General features: G+C 43.2%; 2 protein-coding genes across 4 annotated transcripts in view; one reads left to right on the forward strand and one right to left on the reverse strand.

Annotated features, from left to right (window-relative positions):
* Positions 1-18,008, reverse strand: part of rbks (ribokinase) — a 36,284-nt gene extending 18,276 nt beyond the window's left edge. The window contains exons 1-6 of one of the 3 annotated variants that reach the window (XM_088626060.1): positions 17,769-18,008; positions 14,789-14,883; positions 6,580-6,712; positions 5,615-5,678; positions 4,929-4,991; positions 2,909-3,073 (exon numbers count right to left, since the gene is read on the reverse strand). In XM_088626060.1, the coding sequence (XP_088482186.1) occupies positions 2,909-3,073; positions 4,929-4,991; positions 5,615-5,678; positions 6,580-6,712; positions 14,789-14,862 (499 nt within the window). In that variant the 5' untranslated portion in view covers positions 14,863-14,883; positions 17,769-18,008. The other 2 variants (XM_088626061.1, XM_088626059.1) reach the window with 2 other exon arrangements.
* babam2 (BRISC and BRCA1 A complex member 2) overlaps positions 16,785-25,931 on the forward strand; it is a 113,043-nt gene continuing 103,896 nt past the window's right edge. Inside the window, exons 1-3 of the mRNA XM_088626058.1 lie at positions 16,785-16,906; positions 18,200-18,351; positions 20,949-21,025. Of these exons, the coding sequence (XP_088482184.1) occupies positions 18,215-18,351; positions 20,949-21,025 (214 nt within the window). The 5' untranslated portion in view covers positions 16,785-16,906; positions 18,200-18,214. The remainder of the gene's footprint in view (positions 16,907-18,199; positions 18,352-20,948; positions 21,026-25,931) is intronic.

Here is a 25,931-nt window from a genome sequence, read left to right on the forward strand (position 1 = left end):
GAGCTCGTCAGGGGAAACAAGTGGAAAATCTTATACAGGCCAAGTCTGTCAACAGATTTAAAACCAATTGAGCCTGAATTTTACGCGCTGAAGAAAGAATTGAAGTCAGAACATCCAGAGAATAGCTAATAACTCAAAATGGCTGCAGGAAAACATCTCAAATGATTTCCCAAAGAGTTTGGTGAGCTCAGTGTCTCACAGACTTTAAGCGGTCTCAAGTGCATCAGCAGCCGGATACAGAAATGTACTTAATGTGTCCCAATTGCTATGATCTCTTGAAATCTTTGGGTTAACCACAAAACATGTTCTTGTTCTAATATAATCAAATGTAGGCATGTAATTATCCAAACTTACAATTTAAATTGAACTCAAACTATCAAACTATATTGAACTCAATTTTCAAATAGATTTCAAATACAAATAGCTTGACTTTAAACAAATATGACCAGTTCTGACATTTCTGCCCCAGTATTGTGGATGGCACAGCATGTTTATATATTTGATGCATTGCAAATACACGATAACTGATAAATTGAATGTACATGTATAACACTGCACAGCATTTTGTAATTGAAATGAGATAGTCATTTGTTTCATTATACACATGTAACAGTTCCTTCTAAGCTATCTATTTCAGAACTGTGAATGCATTGCTGTCGAAAGATCACTCACATGTTGTAACCTGTGTATTTTCATTAAGCCATTTCCACTAGGGGTTGTGAATGCAACATGGGATTCTCCGGGGGACGGGGGGGAATCGGAGCCTGGGGAAAGTGAGTAACTCCTCCAGTCATGAAATTTGACAGCTGTTAGACAGTCTGGCCTCTGCCTCATATGCAAAGCAGCAGGGCTGCGCCAGGCTGCCGCACAGAGCAGGGCGAGTGACTGTATCGGCGCAGAGGAAAGCGAATTCAGGGAGCCACCAGCAGCAGCGGCACCACGCAGTGGGACACAGTGACGACAGACAGACGCTGCTGCACATTGGTGCGGTCGTCTCCATGCAGGCTACGGATGGAGACCAGAGCAGCTCAAGAAGCCTACATTATAATTCTAGGAGTGCAGATAACCGCCCCTGCCCCAGCTGCTCTGCCACCACCTCCCCCTGCTGGCACCCGCTCCTGCTGTCTATCTTGAACGCCCCAGGTGGCGTTCGCACATCTGGAGCTGCAGCGCTCCCTGCGCCTCCCACCGCGGAGCGATCTGGAAGGAGAATGAAGTCATGTCTCAGCTGCTGGCTACCCAGTTACATCACGTCTTCGGGTTTCGGGGGTTGGTGCCCTTTGATCCTCGCGCCGCAGCCCCCAGCTCGGCCGCCCGAGTGCCGTGGAAAACAAAACCGCCGAACGAAACAATTTAAGGAGTCAATCTGGCTGGGGGCAGTTTCACTTCGCAAAAACCTCTGAGCGCATGAGTCACCTGATCTGGGAAACCATAATGGCAGGAGGCATGGGGGTCGGGGGGGGTGGAGGGCGAGTGGTTAGAGCACCGTGCCGCAAACGCACACAACCGAGGTGAGTCACGCTGCGCCGTGACAAGAGTTCCAGCCCTAATTAAACATCAGGAGAAATCAAAGCCTCCTCTCTGACACTGAGCTCACAGGAAAAAAACCTGCAGCGGTCTCCTGTGCAAAAGGTCAACGTAATTGCTTGCAGGCTGCAGAAGTGCAAGGCAGCAAGACAGAAAGAAAAATTCCTGTACATGGAAAATTAAAAGGAGATCAGTGGCTCTGCATTCATCCAAGGGGCAAGTCATGAGGAAATCTCATCCAGGAATATGAAATTCCAGATAAACAAATCCCCCGGACTATTTTATACTGAATGTTTTTTTTTTAATTATAATGACTGGCTTCCTGCTGAAGTTACGCCGCTCTGCTTTTATCTTTTTGACACTGTTATACACTTAATCGAAACCAGCTTGTCACCCTGCCTGCAAATCACAGGCCTGACTTCCAGGATGCAATGCATTAAAGCATAGATATCAAAGCTAACATTAAAAAAAAAAAGGCATCCGCATTCGTAAACAGGATTAGGATGCCACGATGCGCTGCAGAAACATCATCTTGGTTAAGCTTCCGCTGCTGCAGAGGACGAGAGACGGGGGAGAGGCTGGCTGGAGAGGTATGCTGTCAAGCTGAACCTGGGATGGCACTGAGGACTGTGCTGGATCTTGGCTAAGAACTTCCAAGTGGGGCAGAAGGCACCCCTTGTTATTAAACACGGACCCTCATACAAGCCAGTCGGTACTTTCTTAAATATGGAAAACTACTACGGTTGAGAGGGGGGGCAGAAAACAAAGACAGTTAGAAAGAAGGAGGGGAACATGAGCACAAAAGAAAGGTTACAAAAGAGCCATTTGGCCCATGTGGTCCATTTGCTAAAAGAGAGAAGTACAGTAGGAAGAGAGGTGGAGAGAGGAGAGACTCTTATGATCCTTTATTTTAACAACTGAAGTGAACACAACACCCACCCAGCAGTACGAAAACATCACACTCCACAGACAATAACCCCCACACACTAGTGCAGAAGTATTAAATTCAACAGACAATAACAGTACCTCCCACCAGGACAGAACATCCATTTACCCGGGCATTATCTGTGAGCTGAACATCCTGGCGAGGGACAGTGAACAGCAGCCAGTCAAACACAGTCAGTATGGCTCTGGGAAGTGGGAGGCAAACCCAAGTACTGGCCAAAGACAAGGTGAAACTAAGAAGAACGTGCAGACTCCACACAGATAGAGGCCTGTAAGCAAGGCTCCAGTCATTTACCCTGGAAATGTGAGGCAACAGTTACCTGCCCCACAACACAAAGGTAAAAAAAAGCCCCCCCCCTCTACCACTCCAATGCAAGAGCAGCACAGGAATGTCATAAGGATCTAACTGGAGATGGGTGATGAGAGAGGCACTCACCTCCACTGCCGTGTGCCATCCTCAGTGCCTGCAGGGAGGTGGCGGGGCTGATTTCCAGCTGGCACACCAGCACACTGGCCCCCCTCACAGCGGGCAGCGCGGCACGCAGATCCTCAGGGCCCAGGAGCAGGTTTGCGCCGGACACAATGACGATGGCATTCTCTCCTGCAGCCAGAGCAGACAGTGCTATCAGCTCACACAATGACACAACACTATACTCCTGCTCAGCTCACACACACTGACACACCACTGTACTCCTGCTCAGCTCACACAATGACACAACACTATACCCCTGCTCAGCTCACACAATGACACACCACTGTACTCCTGCTCAGCTTGCACACACTGACACACCACTGCACTCCTGCCCAGCTTGCACACACTGACACAACACTGTACTCCTGCTCAGCTCACACACACTGACACACCACTGTAGTCCTGCTCAACTCACACACACTGACACACCACTGTACTCCTGCTCAGCTCACACACACTGACACACCACTGTACTCCTGCTCAACTCACACACACTGACACACCACTGTACTCCTGCTCAGCTCACACACACTGACACACCACTGTACTCCTGCTCAACTCACACACTGACACACCACTGTACTCCTGCTCAGCTCACACACTAACACACCACTGTACTCCTGCTCAGCTCACACACACTGACACACCACTGTACTCCTGCTCAGCTCACACACACTGACACACCACTGTATTCCTGCTCAGCTCACACACTGACACAACACTGTACTCCTGCTTAGCTCACACACACTGACACACCACTGTACTCCTGCTCAGCTCACACACACTGACACAACACTGTACTCCTGCTCAGCTCACACACACTGACACAACACTGTACTCCTGCTCAACTCACACACACTGACACAACACTGTACTCCTGCTCAGCTCACACACTGACACACCACTGTACTCCTGCTCAGCTCACATACACTGACACACCACTGTACTCCTGCTCAGCTCACACACACTGACACACCACTGCACTCCTGCTCAGCTCACATACACTGACAGAACACTGTAGCCCTGCTCAGCTCACACACTGACACACCACTGTACTCCTGCTCAACTCAGTGACATAACACTGTACCCCTACTCAGCTCAGACACACTGACACAACACTGTACCCCTGCTCAACTCGGTGACACAACACCGTAGCCGTGCTCAGCTCACACACTGACATAACACTGGACTCCTGCTCAGCTCACACACACTGACATAACGCTGGACTCCTGCTCAGCTCACACACTGACATAACACTGGACTCCTGCTCAGCTCACACACACTGACACAACACTGTACCCCTGCTCAGCTTGCACACACTGACACAACATTGTACCCCACTCAGCTTGCACATACTGACACAACACAATTATAGAATTTGTGTTGCATAGCTGTGCAACCATGTTGCTGAAGCTGATACATTAATTTCATTCAATAAGCAGCTGGATGAGGACCTCTAATCAGTACTGTGGGCTCTTTTTTACACAAAGGATTGTGGGAGTGTTGAACAAGCTTCCAAGCCATATTGTTGAAGCCAACACCTTGTTTTGTCTCAAGAAACAGCCGGATGAGATCCTTGGATCAATTAACTACTAACTACCAAACATGGCCTCCTCTCGTCTCTCATTTGTAACTGTCCTTACTGTAGTTCTAGGCATCATGGCACACTTGAAGGAAAATTCAGGAAACTACAAGCCCGTTTGCCCTTACTGTCTAATAGCTGGAAGGGCCAGGTTGTAGTTTCTTCTTGGCCCTACCTTCAGGCACCACTTTGTGTAGTGAAACAATCATTTTTGCAAAAATGAAAGGAACAGGGTTCACTTGTGTGATTCTACATCATTTTGGGTTGTATTTCAGGGAACTGCACAGAGCAGGAGGACTGGTAATTTCAGCAAATGAGGTATAAGACATAGGTAGCATCTGCATTTTTGACCTGAAGGAGAAGACAGTGGTATATAGCAGTGCAGTCGTGTGACACAGTTACCTTCATCATTGACGACAATGGAAGCAGCTCCTGTCGCAGCTCTGTCTGTCTGTCCAGAGAACTCTGTAGGTCAGGGGGGAAATCAGTTCAGCAGCTGCTGCCCAAAAGGTGGGATAACAGGCAGGACATACAGTATGAAAGGCATTGCAAATTCAGGACTCTCCTTTTCATTTAAACGTTGGAATGTTTCCAGTCCCCCAAAAAACACAAAAGTTTTGTAATGTAGGTGTTACTTTGTCTTGAAAAAGTCCAAAAAAACACCCTGTACTGTCTTTAATTGCAACATCGATTCTTATTTGTCAGAGGGTGTTTGTGGAACGGTGTGCGGATCACACGCCCATCAAAATCTCTTTTCCTGTACAGATCTGACATGAGTGCACAGACTTCCTATCAAAATAAACATGCTCTAAATAAGCCTTACAATATTTATCCATTACATGCCTGGATACTATTCAGATTAGAAAAGGGAATGCTTTTTTTGGAGATCAAGACCTGTGACACCCATAACAATGCCCCATGTGGCAATGGCTTCATCAAATTGTACCAGAGTGGTGCAGACTGGGATAACTGGTGTCCCTGTGTGTTCCACTTAATGGGCAGGTCCCAGATTGCACCCTGCGCATCTGGGACAGGTTCTGGGATGTTCGATCATCAGCATGAAGAGGATAGTGGATGGAATGGAATACCTGTGGACACGCCATTGTTCCTGAAATTCTGGATATAACTGTCTCCGAAGAAGTCCTTCCCCACCTGTGAATTCACGTCACGAGCAGGAGAAAAGGATAACATAAAAATAAAGCCTGAATTCACTCAGAACTAAATCCCTAATATACACACTCCACACTAGACTGATGTAAAAGAGGCAATTTATTTTTTGCTGGAGAGCCAGTGGCTTTCTTATGCAATTATTTTTATTGAAATTATTAATTACTCTTCTCCCTTTATATAATCATAAATTGCATTTTCCTTTATAGATTAGGTACTGTTATTAATGGAAAACACTGGGTTTAAAAATGCAATTACATTAGAATGATTAAAATACATTAAATACATTCATATGTTTTTACATTTAGATTTTATTTGGCAGAACCTTTCATGGAAAGTAACAGATGTGTGAACCCATCTGTACAGCGGACATCATTCCAGCAGAGCCCCATACGCCACCGGGACAACCGGAACAGACACTCACAGATCTGAGTGGCTCGCTCAGTGAGAGGTATCGAGTGCTCTTGCAAATCAGCTGGGTATAAATAACACAAAACAACTGGGGATTTCAAGTTCATCAGAAAAAAAAAAACAATGATCTGATTACAGGACGCCCACCTGGCCTCCGCAATCCTGTCTGGGGCACTGATGTCATAAGTGGTTCTTCAATTAGCGTGAAAACAAAGAAATTCAGAGGACAAGGCAACCCGGCGATCAGTGTGTTATAAGAGAGATTATAAAAGCCGTAGGGGTGCAACGGGTTTATCCCTCCAACTTCAAACGGGATCTCATCTATTACTGCTGCCTAAAGACATAGGTTTGTTAAAGTGCTCACTCTGTACTCTATCCAACAGGGCGTGTGCTCTGCAGAGGTCTTTGGTGACCTCCCGAGGAAATGAAGAACCCCCTTTTTCTCGGGGGGTGCTGAGTGGATGCTGTACAGTACCTTGCACACCATGACTGTCCGAGCCCCGAGCCGCGCTGCCTGGACACACTGATTGGCGCCTTTGCCCCCATAGCCAGTGAAGAACCTGTGGCCGTGGATGGTTTCCCCGGCCTTGGGCAGACGTGGGGCCTGACTGCGCCGAAGAGAGAAAGAGAGAGAGGGACCTGAACACCGCTGAACCCTTATACTGCGCCTTTGCCTTCACATGAAAGAATCAGACAGAACTGCAAAGCCAAAGGCCTCTCTTATTAGAGGGGAGCTCCTCCAAAACAGAGCCCCTACTTTACTGTATAAGCAAGTAATGTGACTCGTTAGCAACACTTTATAGATTAGGGGTGGCAAAATCCCTTTGGAAGCATTCTGCAATCAAGACATATTAAGAAAAGCTCAAATATGACTATCCAACATCTGCTTTAAATTAGTCGCATGTTAGTGCCAAAATCCTAATTGGAGTCATTACCTTAACCTTAATCCAAGGGTTAGGCATACAGAGTAATTTCTGTAACATCTTTAATGATATGAACTTACTGTTTATGGACAGTTAATAATGGAAACTTACTGTAACCCACGTGACCAGCATCAGCAGTATCTTACTTTCTCACAACTGACAGCTGCCTTCGGTTATTTTCAAAAACACAAGAATGAGATCCTCGGATCTATTAGTTACTAGCAAGCAAACTAACTTCTTATCATTTTTAATGTGTCTTCTGGAATTAAGAATTTACTGCAGTACACTGCATGGGGAAGGTCAAATGTGACCTCTGGCACTTGGGATTGTGATGAAAGTAAATGCACAGGCATCCCTTGCACTCTGTATCCTGCCTGGCACACAATGTCTGTTGGGTTAGACTCTGGCTCATCCTGACCCTGTACTGTACTGGGCAGAAGGATGGAAAACCTCCATTCAGCTGATTGGAGAGATGCAAGTCAGACGAGAGGAAGAGAATGTGGAAACTCCCTTGAAGCCCAGCTGGTTCACCTTGGCTGTCAGCACGTGTGGACCAGTAGGGGGTGCACTTCCCTTTGGAAGGGAACTTTCAGAGCTATGCCCCTGTATGGTGACTGAGGACACTGTACTGTAAGAAGGTAACATCATTTGAAAGAGTATACACTCTGAGGTCCTGCTTTCTTGATCATTAAAGATCCCATGGGTGTTTGTAAGGGGTCTTAACCTGGCTCAATTCCACTTTGAACTTATCATGCAGGGATGGTATTAAGTCTCTAAGTCTCAGGAATGCAAGACCTGGTCAGTACAGGGACGACAGATCTCCTGCTGTTGGTGGTGCTGGAGAGCCAGTATTTGGTGCTCCTCTCTTTGAGTCAGAGTTTCACATTGTACTGTAGGAGGTGCTATTCCCTGTTGAGGTGTTAAACCGAGGACCTCACCACTTGGTCATTACAGATCCCATGATAGTTTACAAGAATAAGGTTGTTATCCCCAGTGTCCTGGTCAATCTCCACTCTAGGCTGTAGAATCTGGGCTCCCTTAAACTCCCCCTTAAATCTGCTTCACTTCTCCACCTGTCTGTGTAGTGGGGCCGCTGGCACTTCAGCACTGGGTGAAGTGGGTCCTTGCTTACATATAAAAAGCTCTGAGTCCCTTTGCACTATGCAAATGAAAGTAGTTCTCTTTTTTAATTAGAATAGTGAATTGTGTTCTGGCTTGAAGAATGAAAAGAAACAAAGACCAGGACAAATGGCAACATGCATGGCAATAAAAAGAGTTATTTAGTTAAAAAAAACATTGTCGTGCTACCGCTGAATCTCCCCTTCAAAAGGCCTCATTCTGCTACTTCACAACAGCTGGGATCTATAAAGCCCCCCGAGAGCTCTGAATCGTGATATCCCAGCATTTTCCAACAACGAAGGTATGATCGGAAACAAGCCTGCCCAGCTGCCAAGGAGCTAAGGGCTGTGTTATAAGAGTCCTACTGTGTCAGTTACAGGGGTAACTGCAGCCTGATTTAATTCAGATAATTGCCCGTCCTGACAAGCAGGACGCACAAACAGCCTCCCTCACAAGATGCCGTGTCTTCTAGTTCTCAGGCAGCACATGTGAAACAGTGGAAGAGCGATGAGCCATGTGAAAACAGCTTTCCTTCTCATCTTGAAAATAAAAAAGAACCCTCACCCATTACTCACAGGAAAAGAAATACGTAAACAAAACTAAGTTAACTGAGTTGGCTGGAGGCCCAGGCTGTTAGTTCAGTGGGTTCATCAGTCTGTGTCACACGGGCTGTGAAGAACCTGTCTCAGATTGCGATCAAGATACATGCAAATGTGTGTTCAGCAGGTGATCCAGCACTTTCACTGAGTGCTCAAAACAAGACCAGCTTGCAATGCATGATTTGTACTTCGTATCACATCCTACAGTTAAAACGTTCTTGAATGCGGGAAGACAGAAGTTCCAGAATAGCACTCTGTTTAGACTAGACCCTTTCTTTGCGCAAGTACTCAGCAGAGGAGGCTGGAGCTCAGCTCCAGCAATCTCCTCCTGGCCTTGCTGCACAGATTCTCCTCTGCATGATGAAGTGGGTAAAGTTCAGCTGATCCTTCTCGTCCTGATCCCTGAAAGCACTGAGCATGTCTCCAAAAAAACAGCAAATAAAACCTCATGAGCTCTTTCCATAGGGCTCTGGATAAAACTGAAGGGAACAAAGGTTTATTGTAAAGTAAGGTCAGCCAGAAAAACAGATGTGAGAAGAAGATTGTGCCGGTTTGCCGTCACTCAAGAGAGGCAAAACAGCAGCACCAACACCTCCACACTACCAGACAACTGACACCTAGCTTTGTTCAAACACTGTGTCTTATTATTGTCTTGAATGCGAGTGACAGGTCTGAGTCAATGGCTCAGTGACTAATCCACACTGTTTCTTGTGGTTACCGGCTCAATTTGACAATTACCAATTGTTTCTTTGCGGGATGACAGAGCCGCCACGCTGGGAAGTATGTGCAACACAAAAGTATAAATGCTTGTTCTCACAGCTTTCTAAAGACATTAAACAGATGTTGCCTGAATCCCTGATTTTGACTAAGCAATAAATCCATTCACGCCGTCTGAGAATGTCACCTCTGGCAAGGGTTGAAGCTACTTTTCACAGGTGACAATAATGGTTATAATAACAGTTCAACCTGCCTTTTCTAAATTCATGTTGATTATTCCCCAGGATATTATTTCCATATAGGCGACTCTCCAGTTTAGTTCAAATATTTGTTTATATAACCTTAAATGAAGTAGAAATCAACAAGTTACTGTTACTAGTAGTATTAATTAGTGCTTGGTTCAGTTTTGTCACTCTTCTTGGGAATGAGCTCTACCTTAGCAGCTCTCCAGTCTGTGGTATGAGCCCTGTCTTGAGTGACTGTAATGCAACAGAGGTCAGAGTTATCGGTCTATAACCACATGGGTCAGTGTTGTCACTCTTCTTGCAGATGAGCTCTACATTAGCAGCTCTCCAGTCTCTGGTACGAGCCCTGTCTTGAGTGCCTGCTGGAAGAGCTGTGTCAATGGCTTCTGAATCACATCTCTCATTGAGTACCATGACCCTCACCAGGTGTAAGTGGTTAGAAAATGGATGGATGAATTTCCTTGAGTACCTTTGGTAAGTTACAATCAGGCCCTGGGGATTTATTAATATTTATTATTAATATTTTTCTGTATTAATTAATACAGAACTATGTCCTTCCACTGCCGGAGGAGTGTTGTTTGTCTTCCTCCAGAACACCCGAGAATTAATTCAACTTTAAGACACTAGCTGTTTCTAATTCCGAACATGCAACTTGATGGGAGGTTTTTGCATGGTGGAGGGCTTTGTTATCTACCCAGTGAAGAGCTGCCTTCAGGTAAACACCGGGTATGGTAATGGTGGGATGGGTCAAGGTTTATATATATTTAATATAATACAGTCCACTTCAGAGTGAGCCTATCTGTTAAACACGGACAAGTCTCATTTTAAAGGGTACATTTTGAGCAAGACACCAAAGTTGCAATCTTAGATAATTATTTGTTCACTGCAATTGTCAATTTCTGTCTTTAAATAGTTTACACATTTTATTCCTGTGTTGCTGTAAAAAAAATTAAAAGCATGAGTGTACATGGAGCCTGAGAGAGTGTTTGCCTGGCAGTAGGTGGCACTGTGCTGCTTTGGCATGAAGTGGCTGAGCTCTGCATTGTAAAAGAGCACAGCACACATCTGTTCCAACCACAGCAATATCAGCAAAAGAGAGTCAACAGGATTGCAAACATCAAAGTCACGCATATCACTTTGAAGGGAACAAAACATGCTTTAAACCAGAAAAAAATGCTCTTGTTTTAGTAGTTATTTATGTGTAATCTTCCCCCAGAGCACAGAGGGAATATCTGTTAACAAACCCAATGCAAGTAACATATTACTAATGTTGAATTCAGATTCTGGAAGCCAATGAATCAAACCTGATGAATAGAATGTGAAATATGGGTCCTTTCAGTAATAGTAATTAGATGCACTGGAATTTTTTGTGAGCACTTATGCAAATTGTTTGTGAGTACATCTGATCACCAATGAAATGAGAGGAGATATTTCAGTGACAGTGTGACAATCTGAACATAGACGAGTAAAACATTGTAAACCATGCAATGCTGGGAGATGACTGCTAATGTCCCCACTCATTGTACAGTGTTTCCATATTTTCACAAAGGGAGAGCATGCAATATTATTGCTGGGGGCTAATGTTAACGATCGAGTTGTGCCATTTGTAAGAATTAAACGTGAATCGCACCAGATCCAAGATCCTTCATCACAGGTTTTCCAGAGAAAATCAAGTATTTGTAGCTAGCTGTATCAAACCCACATGCAAAACCTCAGCTCATTCAGCAGACGCCCCTTTGAACTGGAGGGGACTCTGGCTTATGAAAACCTGATGGCCTTCAACATCACAGGGAGTCAATGCTGACACCTCCTTTCCACTGCAAGTCTTTGCTCCTGTTCATCCTGAATTACCGGTGAGGTTCAGCACCCGTGTTAATGAAGCAATCGAGAATCAATTCAGTAGTCAGTTCATTGGAAGGCGCAACACCGCTGGTGTTGTGAACATGGAGCTCAAGGTCAGAACTGCTGTCTCCTTTCACTCAAAACCAAAAGGAAAGCTATTACACAAGGTCTGTGTGCCCACTGCCGCCAAGGCGAAAGGTCACACTCAGAGTGGGTGACAGACTTGTGCGTGAACCAAAACAAACAGGCCTTGAAAACATTTCCAAAGTCCTTCCAGGAACAGTGCTTGAATAACAGCAGCAGCAGCTGTACAGGCTTCTTTTGTGATATTTGGAATGGATAAACATAAATCCTTCACAGAATTGCTGCATTTTCCTACTACATGCAAGTATATATTTTATAGGCAGTCTTCTCAAACACAGGCTGGAAGCAGCCTCTGGTAAAAGACCTCACTTTCATTTGAGGTTAACCAAGGTAAAAGTAGAACAGTTAAATATAGCCTGGACATAAATGAATACATTGCATGAGTTTAAAAATGAGAGCAATGTTTGGATGAACCTTATGGTTACGGCAAGAGTTAGACTTCAATTGGAAGGTTTCTTAACAGCATTTTCCATTCAAGAGAAGTACGAAGTAGGTAGTGCACTTTCCTCAAAAATGCACAGATTGCAACAGGTATAAAACAAATCTTCACAAATTACATAAACAGTCTTGCACAAAGATCATGCACATTTTAGACACATAGCAGAGTGACAATACAGTGCTTTGCAAAAATATTTCCAAAATATTTAAGTTTTTGTCTCTTTAGGTTTTTAGGGAACATTTACTATGGTATACCTTATCTTACCCTTAGACATCTTCAGTTTCAGCATTCAGATTTCAAGTAAAATATTAAGTTTAAAAACTGTATATGCATCACTTTGTAAATTTACAAAATGGGACACTATAGGAAGTGTCCTGAATGCTTTTGCAAGGCTCTGTAACGATGTATGTTGTATATGATGATAATCAGCAATTTACTCCGAGCCTCCACTGGTGTTTTATACTATTAGAAGTCCAATTGTATTAATGCAGATTGATTTGCTTATTACTCAACGACGTTCATTCACATTGATTTGTATTTTCAGAAACGTGTTTACAATAGATGATACAGGACCATCCATCACAAAGTGCTGCAATTACAGATGGTAACATATTATGGCCCAACCAAATCTAATTGACTTACTGTCACGTGTTTTTCATTATCATCATCATTATTAGGTTTTTCAGGATTAGGTGTTTTTCATTATCATTATCATTTGTAAAATGCTGCTTTTTGTACTGCAAAACACAGATCCAATTGATAACTCCAAACAAAAAGGCTAAAATTCCAAGAGATCACTACAGAAGTTCTCCATAGGGAAGGACAAATACCGAAAGAAAAGAGCGGAACAAATGTCTCAGTGTGCACCTGCATATTTTTATGTCACGTTTACAAATAAAACATAACCTGTTATTTCTCACTAGGAAACCCATTGGGACCGTGACATTATCACTGCTGAGATGTAGATGAGCAAAAGTGACAGTCCGTCTCTGTGATGCGAATCTGAGCGAGGAGGTGTGTTGTTAATAACCCTCTACCTCAGAACAACAGAAACACCCGGCAACCGCTCCTGAGCGTCAGCGCTGTGCCCATGAACATCACATCCACTTCAGTAAGGCCTCTTGGAAAGAACCGAAAAATTAGACCACATTTTTCCAGCTTTTATTTTAAGCTGCGATGACTGTGAATTATATTTATAACATGCAGCTCTGTCGCACAGACACATGCGTATTGGTCACTGCTGTAAAAAAGGCAAAAAATCCTGTGACTGTTTACATGCTGAACAGCCTTCTAAAAATGTTTATCCATCTGTCAACCTATCTAGTCACTCCTTTAAGTATGGCAAGATAAAATGGAGTGGCACCAGGCTCACATTGTTGAACTGAGAAGCTTGACTTGCCAAGTGCTGACTCTGCATTTTGGGGGCACTCTGCCATGGGTCAGTCCTGTACTCACACAGCATGGGTTACAGTCAGACACCGGAGCTGCAGGCACAGCTGGGAGCCAGCTTATCAACGCACACTTGTCACAGAACAGTTTACAGCCTGTTTACAGCCTGTTTACAGAGACGGCAGACATGGAGAGGACTCCACAAGGACCTGCAAGCCACGTGCACCCTGAGAGGACCCTCCTGTAAAACAGCCATGTGGACTGAGCTGTCCGGACAAAATTTAAACAACACATACTGTTGGAAAAGCATCATAAGAAAGTGTCCCGACCTGCACATACTGTACGAGTGTATTGTTAATCAAAATCACATGATGCAGGACTGCAGCCCCTCCTTTGAGACAGTGGGGTTGCTTGGGGAAGACGGCTTTCTTCATGTGAAACCCCCAGGTTTGTAAAAGTGGTGCCAAGGCCAGACAACATGGCTGCCTGCAAGATGTCACTCCATGCAACTCTGGTACTCTAATCCTAGTCAGGATTTAAAGATGCTTTCTGAAGCCAAAATGTAGAGAAATGTAATTAACTTTCTACCGCCATTCATCCATTTTCTAACAGCTTTATTCAATACAGGGTAGAACCTACAACAGGTCAAGTCGGGATACACCCTGGACGGGACACCAGTCCATCACAGGACACACACACTCACACCAGGGCCAGTTTTCCCAGAAGTCATTTAACCTACCTGTGATTTTTTGGACTGTGGGAGAAAACCAGAGCACCCGGAGGAAACCCACACGAATATGGGGAAAACACTGCACTGCAAAGCAGCAACGCTAGCCGTTGTGCCACAGCACCTCCCAGCTTGCTACTTTTTGGGGATTTCAGAAAAGGTGTTGACAAAGAAAGTGAGCTTCTGTTTAAAATCCAGTTGGTGTATCATGTTTTAATAGTCCAGAACAACATTAATACACAGTGCAATGGAAACAGCAGCACTCTGGACTAGGCGTCTGCTGTCTCTCATTTCATAAGGGTTGCAAAGATGAGGAGGTCATTCGACACAGTAAGCTTTTGTTTTGCTTTCAGATTGTTTTGCAGTTGCTGATCGAACTGATGATCTTAGGCAACCCTTCCTTGAAAGGATTCAGGGTATCAGCTTCAACAACATGGTCAGTCAGCTTGTTCCATACTCCCGGGAGGTTTTGTGTAAAGATGTGGTTCTGTTTCAGTATGGTGTACAAGGCCTGACAGCTATGGCAGAAGACACACTCACCTGACCAGGTCAGTCATACAGGAACCCACTACTACCACATCATAGCCTTCTCCCTCTGCTCTTTCCTCAGCCATTGCCTCCTCAAACAGCCTCTGCTGCAAAACCAGGAAACACAACATATGACTCCCAAAGGAAAAAGGCCCAGAGATCGTCCTTTTTTGTGTTTTATTTATAAACATGTCATGAGGACTCCTTTCCTATTCCACACAGCACTTTGCTGGTCATACGTTTCTATCTTTGACACATTTTTTAAAAATGAACAGTTTAGCACATCACTAGTGAGGACTGACAATTTACAAGAACAGCTACAAACGAGAGGAAATCGTCTGGCCCATGCAGTCTGGTTTGCAATTAGTAGTTAATTGATCAAAGAATCTCATCCAGCCGTACTTGAACGAAGCCAGGGTATCACCCTCAACCACATAGCTGGGTACTTTGTTCCATACTCCCACAGCCCTTCTTGCAAAGAAGAGCTTATTGTTCTCAGTTCATGTAGTTTCCATTTGTGTCCTCTGATTCTTTGTCCTCTATTTCTTTGCTTAAGAAGTCCTCTAGGCTGACTTTGTCAGTGCCTTTGAGGATCTTAAAAACTTGTATCAGGGTGGAATCAAGGATGAGATAGAAATGAATCTTTTGAAAAAAAACTAAACTAAATCATGGTAAGCAATTATTTGAAAAGATTTAGAGATGGTATGTATTGGATTAAAGATAATTTTTTATATTTTTTTTAATAGAAAGGTTAAAGAGATTTGACAAAGACGAAAGCACCTGCAAATTAAAGGGCTCGTGAAAATAACAATAAAGCGTGTACGTGTTAAAATATTCCCTTGGGCATGCATTGTCAAGTTTAAAATAAATGCTGTAAAAACATTTTAAAATTCATTGAGTACATGAACCTCTAGCTTTTTAATTCTGAAAATAAGTGGGTATGTCACTGATTTAAAATTCTTCTTTTCACTTTCAACATTGAACAGTCAAGTACTTAAATTATGAACTTTCCTTAGTAACTAAAACTTAGACGTTGTTACATACGTTTAATACATTAGGTGAATCATGAGAAGTAATTGAAGACAATTGCAATCTCTGTGTTTAATCAACCCCTACATAATATAAACTGCAGTGCTTATGGATTGTTAATGTTAGCATTTGCTATTTAAAAGACTCAATTACCAAAGGGAGGTCAAGGTGTGTTCACAGTCCCCAACCCCCCCACCTCACCGAGAGCTGGGAGGGGTCGCGATTCGGATCTGGTGATATCAGTTTGTCAGAAGAGGTAATACACTAGCATAGTTTATGTAACACCCAAATCCACCTCTACGATAGTCATTCCTTACTTAACAATGGGAATCCTACCACAGAAACCATGTAAGGTCACTTTTAGCTTGAAATTTGTTTATCTGGAGAATTGAGGCAAAATAGCGATAGAGAGAACAGCACTTGAGCTGTTGCTTGCTTTGCACAGTTTAAGTGAATTGCACTGCAGTGTACGATACAGATCAGTTTTTGGAATCGTGAGTCTGTACATTGGTTTCATTGATTGCGTTAGAAGCATGTTACCTTTTAGAAACAGGTAGCCAATGGGTCTTCAGTTTCAAAAGCGTCTCGTGATTTACGATTTTCGTGTTATTACATCAGAATAAAATTACAAAACACATTGTTGTATTTATGAATATCTAAAAAAGGTTAACTAATCAATACGTTTTTTTTTATTTGGGGGGGAAGTACCCGACTCTGCACCCCTGTTGCAAAGTAAAGTCGTAAACCGACTACCGGTTGACCAACAGAGTACTTACATTTAAGAGCTTCTTTCTGGCACCTCGCTATGTGCCGTAGTAATATTGAACTCTTTTCCTGCTTATATAAATACACGTCAACATATTATAGGAAAAAAAATATAAAATAAATTATGCAATACATTATATTTCAAAATAAATGAAGATATACACGAATAATTAAGTTTTACTATTTTCAATCAGGCGCTGCCAAGGACAACCCCGATGCTATAAAATATTCGAAGACCCGAAAGTATGTACCGGAAGAGTCTGAAGTGTTTGTAGTGGAATGGGTTTTTAGTTTGAAAGTACTTAGACTTAATTGGATACCCCGTGAAAATAACAGGTATTGACAATCGTCTCCTATTGTATGTCGTGTAGTTTTATTTCTCCATGTGCAGGAGGAGTCACTGAACGGATTATTTATGGGTTTTTTTTTATTATCCCTGCATTTATTACATTCGAGTTGTACAAAAACATTGAAGCCCCGATAAAAATCGAGGAGCTGCAACTTAAGTCAAGAGCATAGAGTCTGAAGATAAAGTATTGCGGTCCCGAGTTTACTAGATAACATTCAGTCCTGCCCCCCCACCCAGTACAAACTTGTGAATTGTCACAAAAGAAACCAAACAGATGAGGTCGGTGTAAATGACTGTTCAACTACATCACTCCAGGAGCTGAACCTAAGCTTCATTAATATAAAATAAAACATAAGAATTAGTAGTATTAGTACATTTTGGGAGGATACTACAGATACTTGTCTAATATTTTTGTCTGTATACGCTACTCCACGAAATATTTTCCCAAATTAAGGGGTGGTATATCTGACATTCCACAGTTAATCGCTAAAATAAATACGCTTGGCAACAGTACTACTCCTGATAACCCTTAAGCGAAACGGCTTAGGCCAGCGTAAACGTATTAAATAAAAAACACTTCTCGGGTACTACAATTATTAGTGAGTGGTTCTTTTCTAACAGAAGTCTGATTCAATGTTAACCGTAGATCCATGAACGATGTTATCGCAGAGCTCCCATTACATACATCTCCGCAGTTGAGACTATTTAAATGCAAAACGCGGTAGAATCGTGTATTTCAGCTCAGTCGTTGGTATTGGAAATGGTTGAAAATATAGTACACTTAAAATGTTAAATGCCTCCAGCATTCAAAACTATTCTCTAAAGCATGTTTGTTAGATGATCACTAACCTTCACTGTTTTATCCTTGTTGAAGACTTCACAGTATTCTATCTGTGGTGTAAATTTTAGTTGCTTTAACCACTTAAATGTCTGGCTCTCATAGCAGTTGCCCTGGAAATGGGAAACGTCTTCAGTGTTGTTTTCTAACTCGGATGCAGTTCCGAGTTCTTCAGTGCTTAAAAGACCTTTGAATCTGTTTATCCAACATGCGCAGGTTTCTGTGAGTGATGTGTTATGTGGACTGTGGTTGCAGCCCTTTGAATATTGTGGTGATTCTTGGGGCTGCGTTCATGTTCTCCTTGCACAGTTTCCAAGCTCGAAGGGTTGAATCTTTGTAGTCTGTATTCTCTAAAGTTTAAAAACTGCATGCTGTAATGTCACTGCATCTGCCGGTTCCTGTGTTCACATTTCTTTTTGGCTCTGGTTGTCTGCTTGTCCAGCTAGCCCAGAGGAAAATGAACAGCTTGTCCCCAGAGGTGGCGCTGAACCGCATTTCGCCAGAGCTGCGGCCCCTGCTGTCCAGCGTGGTCCGGAACGGCCGTGTGGGTCTGGACTCCACGAGCTGCCTTCGCATCACTGATCTCAAGACGGGGTGAGTTCCGTTGCTTCCTCAGACATTCCCAGCTATCCCCACCCCCCCAAGTCATTCCCTTTAAGACAGACATGCTTCAACTCAAAGAGGGTTTGTCTGTCATTCTTCCACTCATCCATTTTCAGACACTGCTTTATACTTAGAGCAGAGGTGGTGTCTGGTGGTCTTTGAAAGCCTGAATCCAGCATGTTAACATGGACATGTCACTGATCTGTGGAAGGGAACTGGAAACATCGAAGAAAACCCCAATGCACATGGGGAGATCTTGCAAAGTCCAAACAGAAGGTGCCCCAGGCCGAATGTATTTCTACTACTTCAGCGTAAGCCCCAGCCAGAATGGAAAGATCTGCACTCCTAGGACACACGGTGCTGAATCCAGACTTTGAACATATTGCTGCTCTGGAGTCAGTCCAGAGATGAGCAACCAGATACATTCCGGGGCCGAAGGGCCTGTCCTCCACTGACACAATGGAGGAACAAAAGCTGTTTAGTCTTCACCAAAGACTGCAAGAGGACCCAATACATGTGTATTCAACATCCTCAAATGCATTGATAAAGCCAGCCCAGTGGACTTCTACAGAATTAGCAGTGAAACACAAACCAGACGACACAAGTAAAGTAATAGTCCATAGCCTGATCTCTCACATCAGCAAATACTTTCAGCCCGATTTATAAATATCCTCTAGTTCACCATTATAGTACTGCTGTAGTGCTGTTGGTTTTTGACATGGTGAAACAGTGGTTAGCATTGCTGTCTCGCAGCTCTGGGTCCCTGGATTCAGTTCTGGCCTGTTGCTTGCTGGGTTAGGCTCTGGCTCCCCCATGACCCTCTTAAACGCTGCAGTGCTTTAAGAGCCATTTTGTTTTTCATTTCTCGTTCAGGTCTTTTTTTGACCCATTTTGACCTGTCCCTTTATCTATGCTGCTGACGCACAATATTATACCACAGAATTCTCTGCAAGAGGCTGATAGAGCCACAGCAGCAGGCCAGAGATTCTAGTCATTAGTTCTTAATCGCCGGGTTTGCGTAGAGTCTTCCGGGTGAGATACAATGGGCTGCTTATACAACCACAGGTTTCTGGATGAGAAACACTGTGATCTAGTAGTTGATTAAAGATGGTATAAACAAAATATATGCAATATCCTGAGACAAATCTTTTGAATCATATGTAGGGAAAAAGTCTACTCATATTCGTATGCTCTTTATCAACAGTTTTGGTGAACATCTTTCACCAGAAAGCAAACTACTGTAGATTTACTTGAGGGCCACTTGTGAATAGCTCAGGGGGTTAAATTAGCTGCTTGCTCATTCAGAATTACTGTCCTTTCTTTGTTACCTGCCTGAGTTTACAGGGCTCAGCAGGAGCTCCAGATGTTAAAGACTGGTCTCGTCTGGTTTCTTTTTTTTGTTGAATCAAGATGTCATCACAGCCCCTGTTTAACTAAATGAATTCTTCTGGGAATATTTTAAGTAGCTTGTTTATGTATCTTTAAGTAAGATATATATTTAGTATGTTGTTTGTTGCTTCTAAGTCTCTTAACAGTGGCAACAGCCTGGATACTGCTTTCCAGTCCAACAGCAGGAGTGAGGACTGCCTAGTTCTAGATAATAGTTAACTGTATAGCCCTTCATTCTCAGACAGTGATACTGGTGGGGCAGAACCCCTGGACAGATATCACCTCGCCAAACAAATATAAAGAGAATGTTACCTTCATGTCCAGCAGCAGGATGAGTGAGTTGAGTCTTACTGTGCAACTTTCAGCCCTTTGATAAATTCACAGCTGTCGCTCCCAAGACATTTTGGTTACATCTTGTGGTTCATGTCATCAAACTGATAACAGCAGGCAATTCTTTACACAAAGGGTGGTGGGAGTGTTGAACAACCTACGCAGCCCTGTTGTTGAAGTTGATCCCTGGATGCTTCAATCGGGGCAGGAGGCACTTCTTACCATGAGGGATTCTAGGCGTGTGCAACCCAGCCATGTTGTTGAAGCTTTTTTTCAGTAAAGAGCAAAGAGCTGGATGAGATCCTTAGATCGCTGAGCGCCTAACTAACAACCAGGCCAGATGGCAATGATGGCCTTCTCTCAATTATTATGTTGTCTTGGAAAAACAGTTCCACTACATCCACTTCTCTCCTGGTGGCTTCTTCTGTCCACTGCACCTTCAATGGTGCTTAATATCCACTGTTGAACTGTCTAATTTCACTCTTCACGGGGTCCCAGTCCTGAGCATTGGTGACCTAGCAATGTTAGTTTTTATAAGAAACCACTGGAACTGAAGATTGAATTGAGACCTCCTCAGGGAAGGATTCGGGCTCTTGACATCAGGTCGTTTCGGTTTTCAGGCTCCCACACCTGTTACATCGGAGAACCTGTATCTGTTTTCTTTTTTAAAAAAGAAATCTCAGCCCAAGGCTTATTTCATATGAGTTGTCTTTTTTTTCCTTTGGTAAAGTGCATTGAGGGCGTTGTCCGCCTCAAGGGCAATGTGTGTATTTGTTTTGTGTTGCACTTTGAAGCGTCCCTGGGGAGTGGAGGAAAGGTGCTGTGTTGATGGTGCTGAGACAGCGGGTGTTTCTCTCTTCCCCCCTCAGATGCACCTCCCTGACACCAGGCCCCTGTTGCGATCGCTTCAAGCTGCACATCCCCTACGCAGGAGAGACTCTCAAGTGTAAGTGTGGCCTCAGTGCTTCTGCAGCAAGTCCAGCATGAGGATAACAAGACCCGTGTGGTGTGCAAGCCGCGATCTGAACGTGTGCCGGTGAAAACAGCGTCGGTGCTCGTCTCTGCCTTAGGGAATCTGTTTCCTGCATGATGACAGCAAGTCCACAGAAAACAAATTTCTGACGTAAACCGACATTTGGGGTGACGATAAGTAAATGGGGCAAATTTACTTACATGAAATCAGTTTGAAACATTTTCTCTGAATGCTAATGTGATTCACTTAAAACCATGCTGGGGGCTGTTCACGCTAATTCAAACTGATTAACACTCTTTCTGTAACCGTGTTGATTTATGGATCAGCTGGATGGCAGATTCCTCAAAGCATTATCCCTGTTGTTAAAGCAAGGGTCTTGGATCTAACCTTCGTTGGATACATAGACTCCTGTTTGATTAGGTGTAGGTTCTTCCAAACCCACACTGTGGGCTCTGATCGTCTGCTGTTCCTGGAATCATTGTAACAGCACTTCTCTGCGGGTTTTATGGGAATGCTTTCAGCCCAGGTCCCGCCTGTAACAGATGTGGTGTTTGAAGCCGCCTCTACTAAAGTCACTACTAAAATTGATAATAGGCAATAGTAAACACTTGGATTCCTAAATTGGCACAGTTAAACGTAAACAAGAGCAAACAACAAAGCCTGCATGAGAGAACTAGATAATGTTAGGGAGAGTAGAACCAGGAAAAGCAGGCATACGAAGAGAGAAGAGGAGGTGTAAGAAGGGTACGCTGGTTGAGACTGGTAATTTGACAGGGTAGTCGAGCTTTAGGCTTCAGCAGCTGAATCATGGTTGAGTTGCTGCATCTTTCACTGGCCATAGCATCCCTGTGGTCAGACAGTACTCCTTCCATTACAGTAGATGTGCACCCAAACCAGAAAGAAGAAACTCCCCTCCTGTAGTCCAGTTTACTTCCTGAGCACAGCTGCTCAGTGCACCTTTGAGCACCGCGTGTGCAGGAAACTGACCGAGTTTTAACAGGAGCTAAGGTATCAAGCGCAGGACTTGGGGGGCCTGTTGAGCAGCTGTATCTTGTGATCCTAAGAAACTGACAAGAAAGGAAGGGAAAAAAGAGTGAAATCAGCAAACTGGTCACCTCATCAGCAGTTGTGAAAGTTTGCAGGAGAAGCATAAAATGAGAGACATGCAGAAGAGCAGTCATGTGTTCAGCAAGGAGTAAATCCAAGATGTGACCATTACTTGAATCGCAGTCAAACTGTGTAAGATGTGGAAATTAAAATTGTCTAGTACTAATTTCTTATTACGTTTAAACCATATCAAGTGTAATATGACAACAAATTTGTATAAAATGCAGCAAGATTAGTTTGCCTATAGATTATGATAACAGCCACAGGATGCAATAGTATGCAATAGTTTAGCGCTCAAGTGATAAATACCCAGGAATAGTAAAGGTTCTCAGAGAGAAACGAGGCTGTGCAGCACAGCCCATGACCAGTGGAACAACATTCTTTAAATAACCCATATGTAAGTTGTATAATTTAATTAAACAGAAGTATGTCATTTGATTTTTGCCAGATTCGTCTTGAACAGAGAAAGTCCTTTTTCTGAAACTCATCATAAATAGTTCTGACTTTTTATTACAGGAGCATGTATTTAACAAGGCTAGTTTATCCAGTGTGAATGAGGGAGATTGCATGGAGTAGCAAATGAAATGTTCAGGTCCCCAGGTGCATGTCACAAGTAACAAAGTGAGAGTCCAGCCAGCACACAGACATACTCACTGGGAGCAAAGTGAGAGTCCAGCCAGCACACAGACACACTCACTGGGAGCAAAGGGAGAGTCCAGCCAGCACACAGGCACACTCACTGGGAGCAAAGTGAGAGTCCAGTCAGCACACAGGCACACTCACTGGGAGCAAAGTGAGAGTCCAGTCAGCACACAGGCACACTCACTGGGAGCAAAGTGAGGAATCAGCTGTCAGGAACAATGGTGGGAATTGAATTCAAAACCCATGATGTCAAATACGGAGGCATTTCAAAGATACACCGTTCAAAGATGGAAACTGGAAAACTAAAACCTAAAATGAAAACAACATAAAGAAAGAAGGCACTGGAGAAGTGGCTGCAGAACATGCCAGCATAATCTGGCTCTGTGTTAACATAGTTTGGAATTGGCTGTGTAACGCTTAAGACATTAATCTGCCTGAGATTTCCACCGGCAGAATTCACATGGCTTGTTCCTCTAGGCCAGAAACACGGGGAGGCTGATTTCTTGTTGGACTTGTGCGAGAGAGGTCACAGATCTCATGCCTTTCTGTGGGGTTGTATTTATATGGGTAGAGGGTCCATTCAGTGCTCAGCAGGTATGCCTAACCCACACAGGTATAGCTCAGCACATAAAAATCCAACTGCAGCAGAGATGCTGAACTTGAAAAAGTAGACTAGTTCAGTACGTCTTTCCTCAAGTGGGAGGTACAAATAGGTGGGGACCTGTGTGAAAGATGCTTAAGTATAGTGATGAGATAGCACAGTGAGTATAGAAGACCAGCTCAATGTTGTAGAGGTTCAGCCATTGTTAAGTCTGTAAGCTCCTACAGTTTGAGCCTACTCTCCACTGACTGAAACCTCACAGGTTTTATGAACATTGACGAGACTTGCTGTTAATATAGAATAAAATGGCTGTCATTTTAGATTTGAAGGACTATTTGTTTCTTTTTTGTCAGGATTTTACATTCAAAACCACCCACATTGTTTATAACATTTGGTGTCGGAGCTCAGTTAATTTTCCCAGCATGTGAAATATGGAAGACTTTTATTTAACTGTTTTATACCGTATGGGTCTGTGGGTCTGCGCGTGGTGAGTAAAAAATTATATAAAGCGGTAAAGCCAGTTTTAAGTTTTTTTGTTCTGAGCTTTGCTCAAAGAATGTTTTTACCCAGTTTTCCTTTAACTACAACTTGGCATTTTATGTGACTTTTAGCTTATTCAACACTGTAATTAGTTACTTGTTGCTTGCAGAGGTTTTCCAGGGTTCTGTTTTCAGCAAAAACAATTAAAAATACCTTCTGTGCCATTTTGATTTTGAATCAATAAGATGCACGATTGAACTATTTTATTGGTTGGTTCCTGGAGTCACCCAAGTCACATCCAGAGCTTGACACTGCAATGTCAGTCACACATGGTCACCCAGTTGCAGCTGTTAATGATTGGTCTGTCTTCTCATTGTTGCCTCATTTATATTTGTTGAATCGATATGTCATTATGACCCCCTATTTCATTGACGTAATCTGTCAAGATTATTTTTATTTATTATTAGTTTCCACTGTTTACTGGATGGCCTGATCCTTAGCTGTTTATGTCAGATCTATAGGGGGGTCACAGTGACATTTTCTATACAATGAGCCCTGCAGATTCTGCCTTGAATACTGTCACCTTCTTCTTGGGCTTTGAAGATCAATCAATCCTTTAGTTTATAAAGCTTCTTTCAAGGTTAGCATTTCAAGGCTTTGTAGGTTAAAAGTTTACAAGAATAAAAAAGCATTAAACACAATTTTTAATGCATACTTCACCTAAACTACTTGTTGTTGAAAGTTCTGATCAAAAACTGATTTGTTAGTGGAATGTTAAAAACTATCACAAAAATATCATACATTTTGAGGCTACTTTTGGCAAGAAAACACCACAGTTTGCTGACTGTTTTTTGTTTGGTAATTTAAGAGATTGTGACTATCAATAAACATTTTTATTAATTTGGAAATAAAAGACTGTAGTATATTTGTATATTGTATATTTTTGTATATATGTAATATATGTAGTAATACGTTTTTGCAGTGGGTTGAGAGCTGGTCTTGTGATATGAAAAAGACTAAGATAAGTTTTCCCTGTACGGGGAGGTTCTTTGAGCGGTATTATACTGTACTTGCATTCACCCAGGAGACATGTTTGTTTTTGGCAGAAAGAGTGTGAAGACCTCGTCAATGGCTTGTGGCTCTCTAGCAGATGCTGATGAGAGGGGCAGTGCTGTGCACTACCTGTCTGAGCCACAATGGCCGAACCTAACATTTCTTCCAGCATCTGGGTTTCTTTTTTTGTTGGGTAGAGGTTGAAGTGTCTTCTGAGGCTGGATGGGTAGAATTACACAATTATTATGGAATTATGGGGCAATTTCTGTTTTGTTTTTTCCTGAGGTGATAAAGATGAAATCAAACAATGCTTTGACAGTGAGATGATCTCAAATTAATTCAGCCTCAGAATGGTGTGGCCGACAATTTATTGTCAGCAGGCATCCCGGTCAGTTTCTTTCTGTAAAGACATTATTATGATGTGATGAGCATTGTGTTAGTCTGACGCCTGGGGACAGGTCACACAAGAAATGTAACAAATGAGAGGAGGCCATTTAGCCCATTTGGTAATTGACCAAGGTATCTTATCCAGCTGTTTTTGGTTGAAGTTAGGGTACAGGGCCACGTGTTCCAGACTCCCACAATCCTTTGTGTGAAGACGTGCCTCTTCTCAGTTTCTCTTCTGCACAGGGTGTGTCCATTTCTGACCTCTGGCTAGAGTTTCACTTTTTAAACCAAAGCAGTTCCCTGAATTGACTTTATCAATGCTTTTGAGGACTTACAATAGAATACTGGGAAAGTCCTGTATTATTAACAAGCTGTTCACAGGTGGGAATACAGTAGTGCAGTGGTTAGCATTGCTGCCTCATAGCGCTGGGTTCAATTCTCCCACAGGCCAAAGGCATACTGCTAGGTTAATTGGCTTCTGGGAAAACGGGTTCATTTCTGAGTGTGTTTGCCCTGATATAAACCAGGGTGTGTCCTGCTTTGTGTTTGTTGCTGCCTGGGACAGACTCCAGCTCCCCCATGGTCCTGTATTGGATAAAGGGGTTAGAA

The sequence above is a fragment of the Lepisosteus platostomus genome, chromosome 3 (genome assembly GCF_059453375.1).
Source record: "Lepisosteus platostomus isolate fLepPlt1 chromosome 3, fLepPlt1.hap1, whole genome shotgun sequence".
Classification (NCBI taxonomy): Eukaryota; Metazoa; Chordata; class Actinopteri; order Semionotiformes; family Lepisosteidae; genus Lepisosteus; species Lepisosteus platostomus.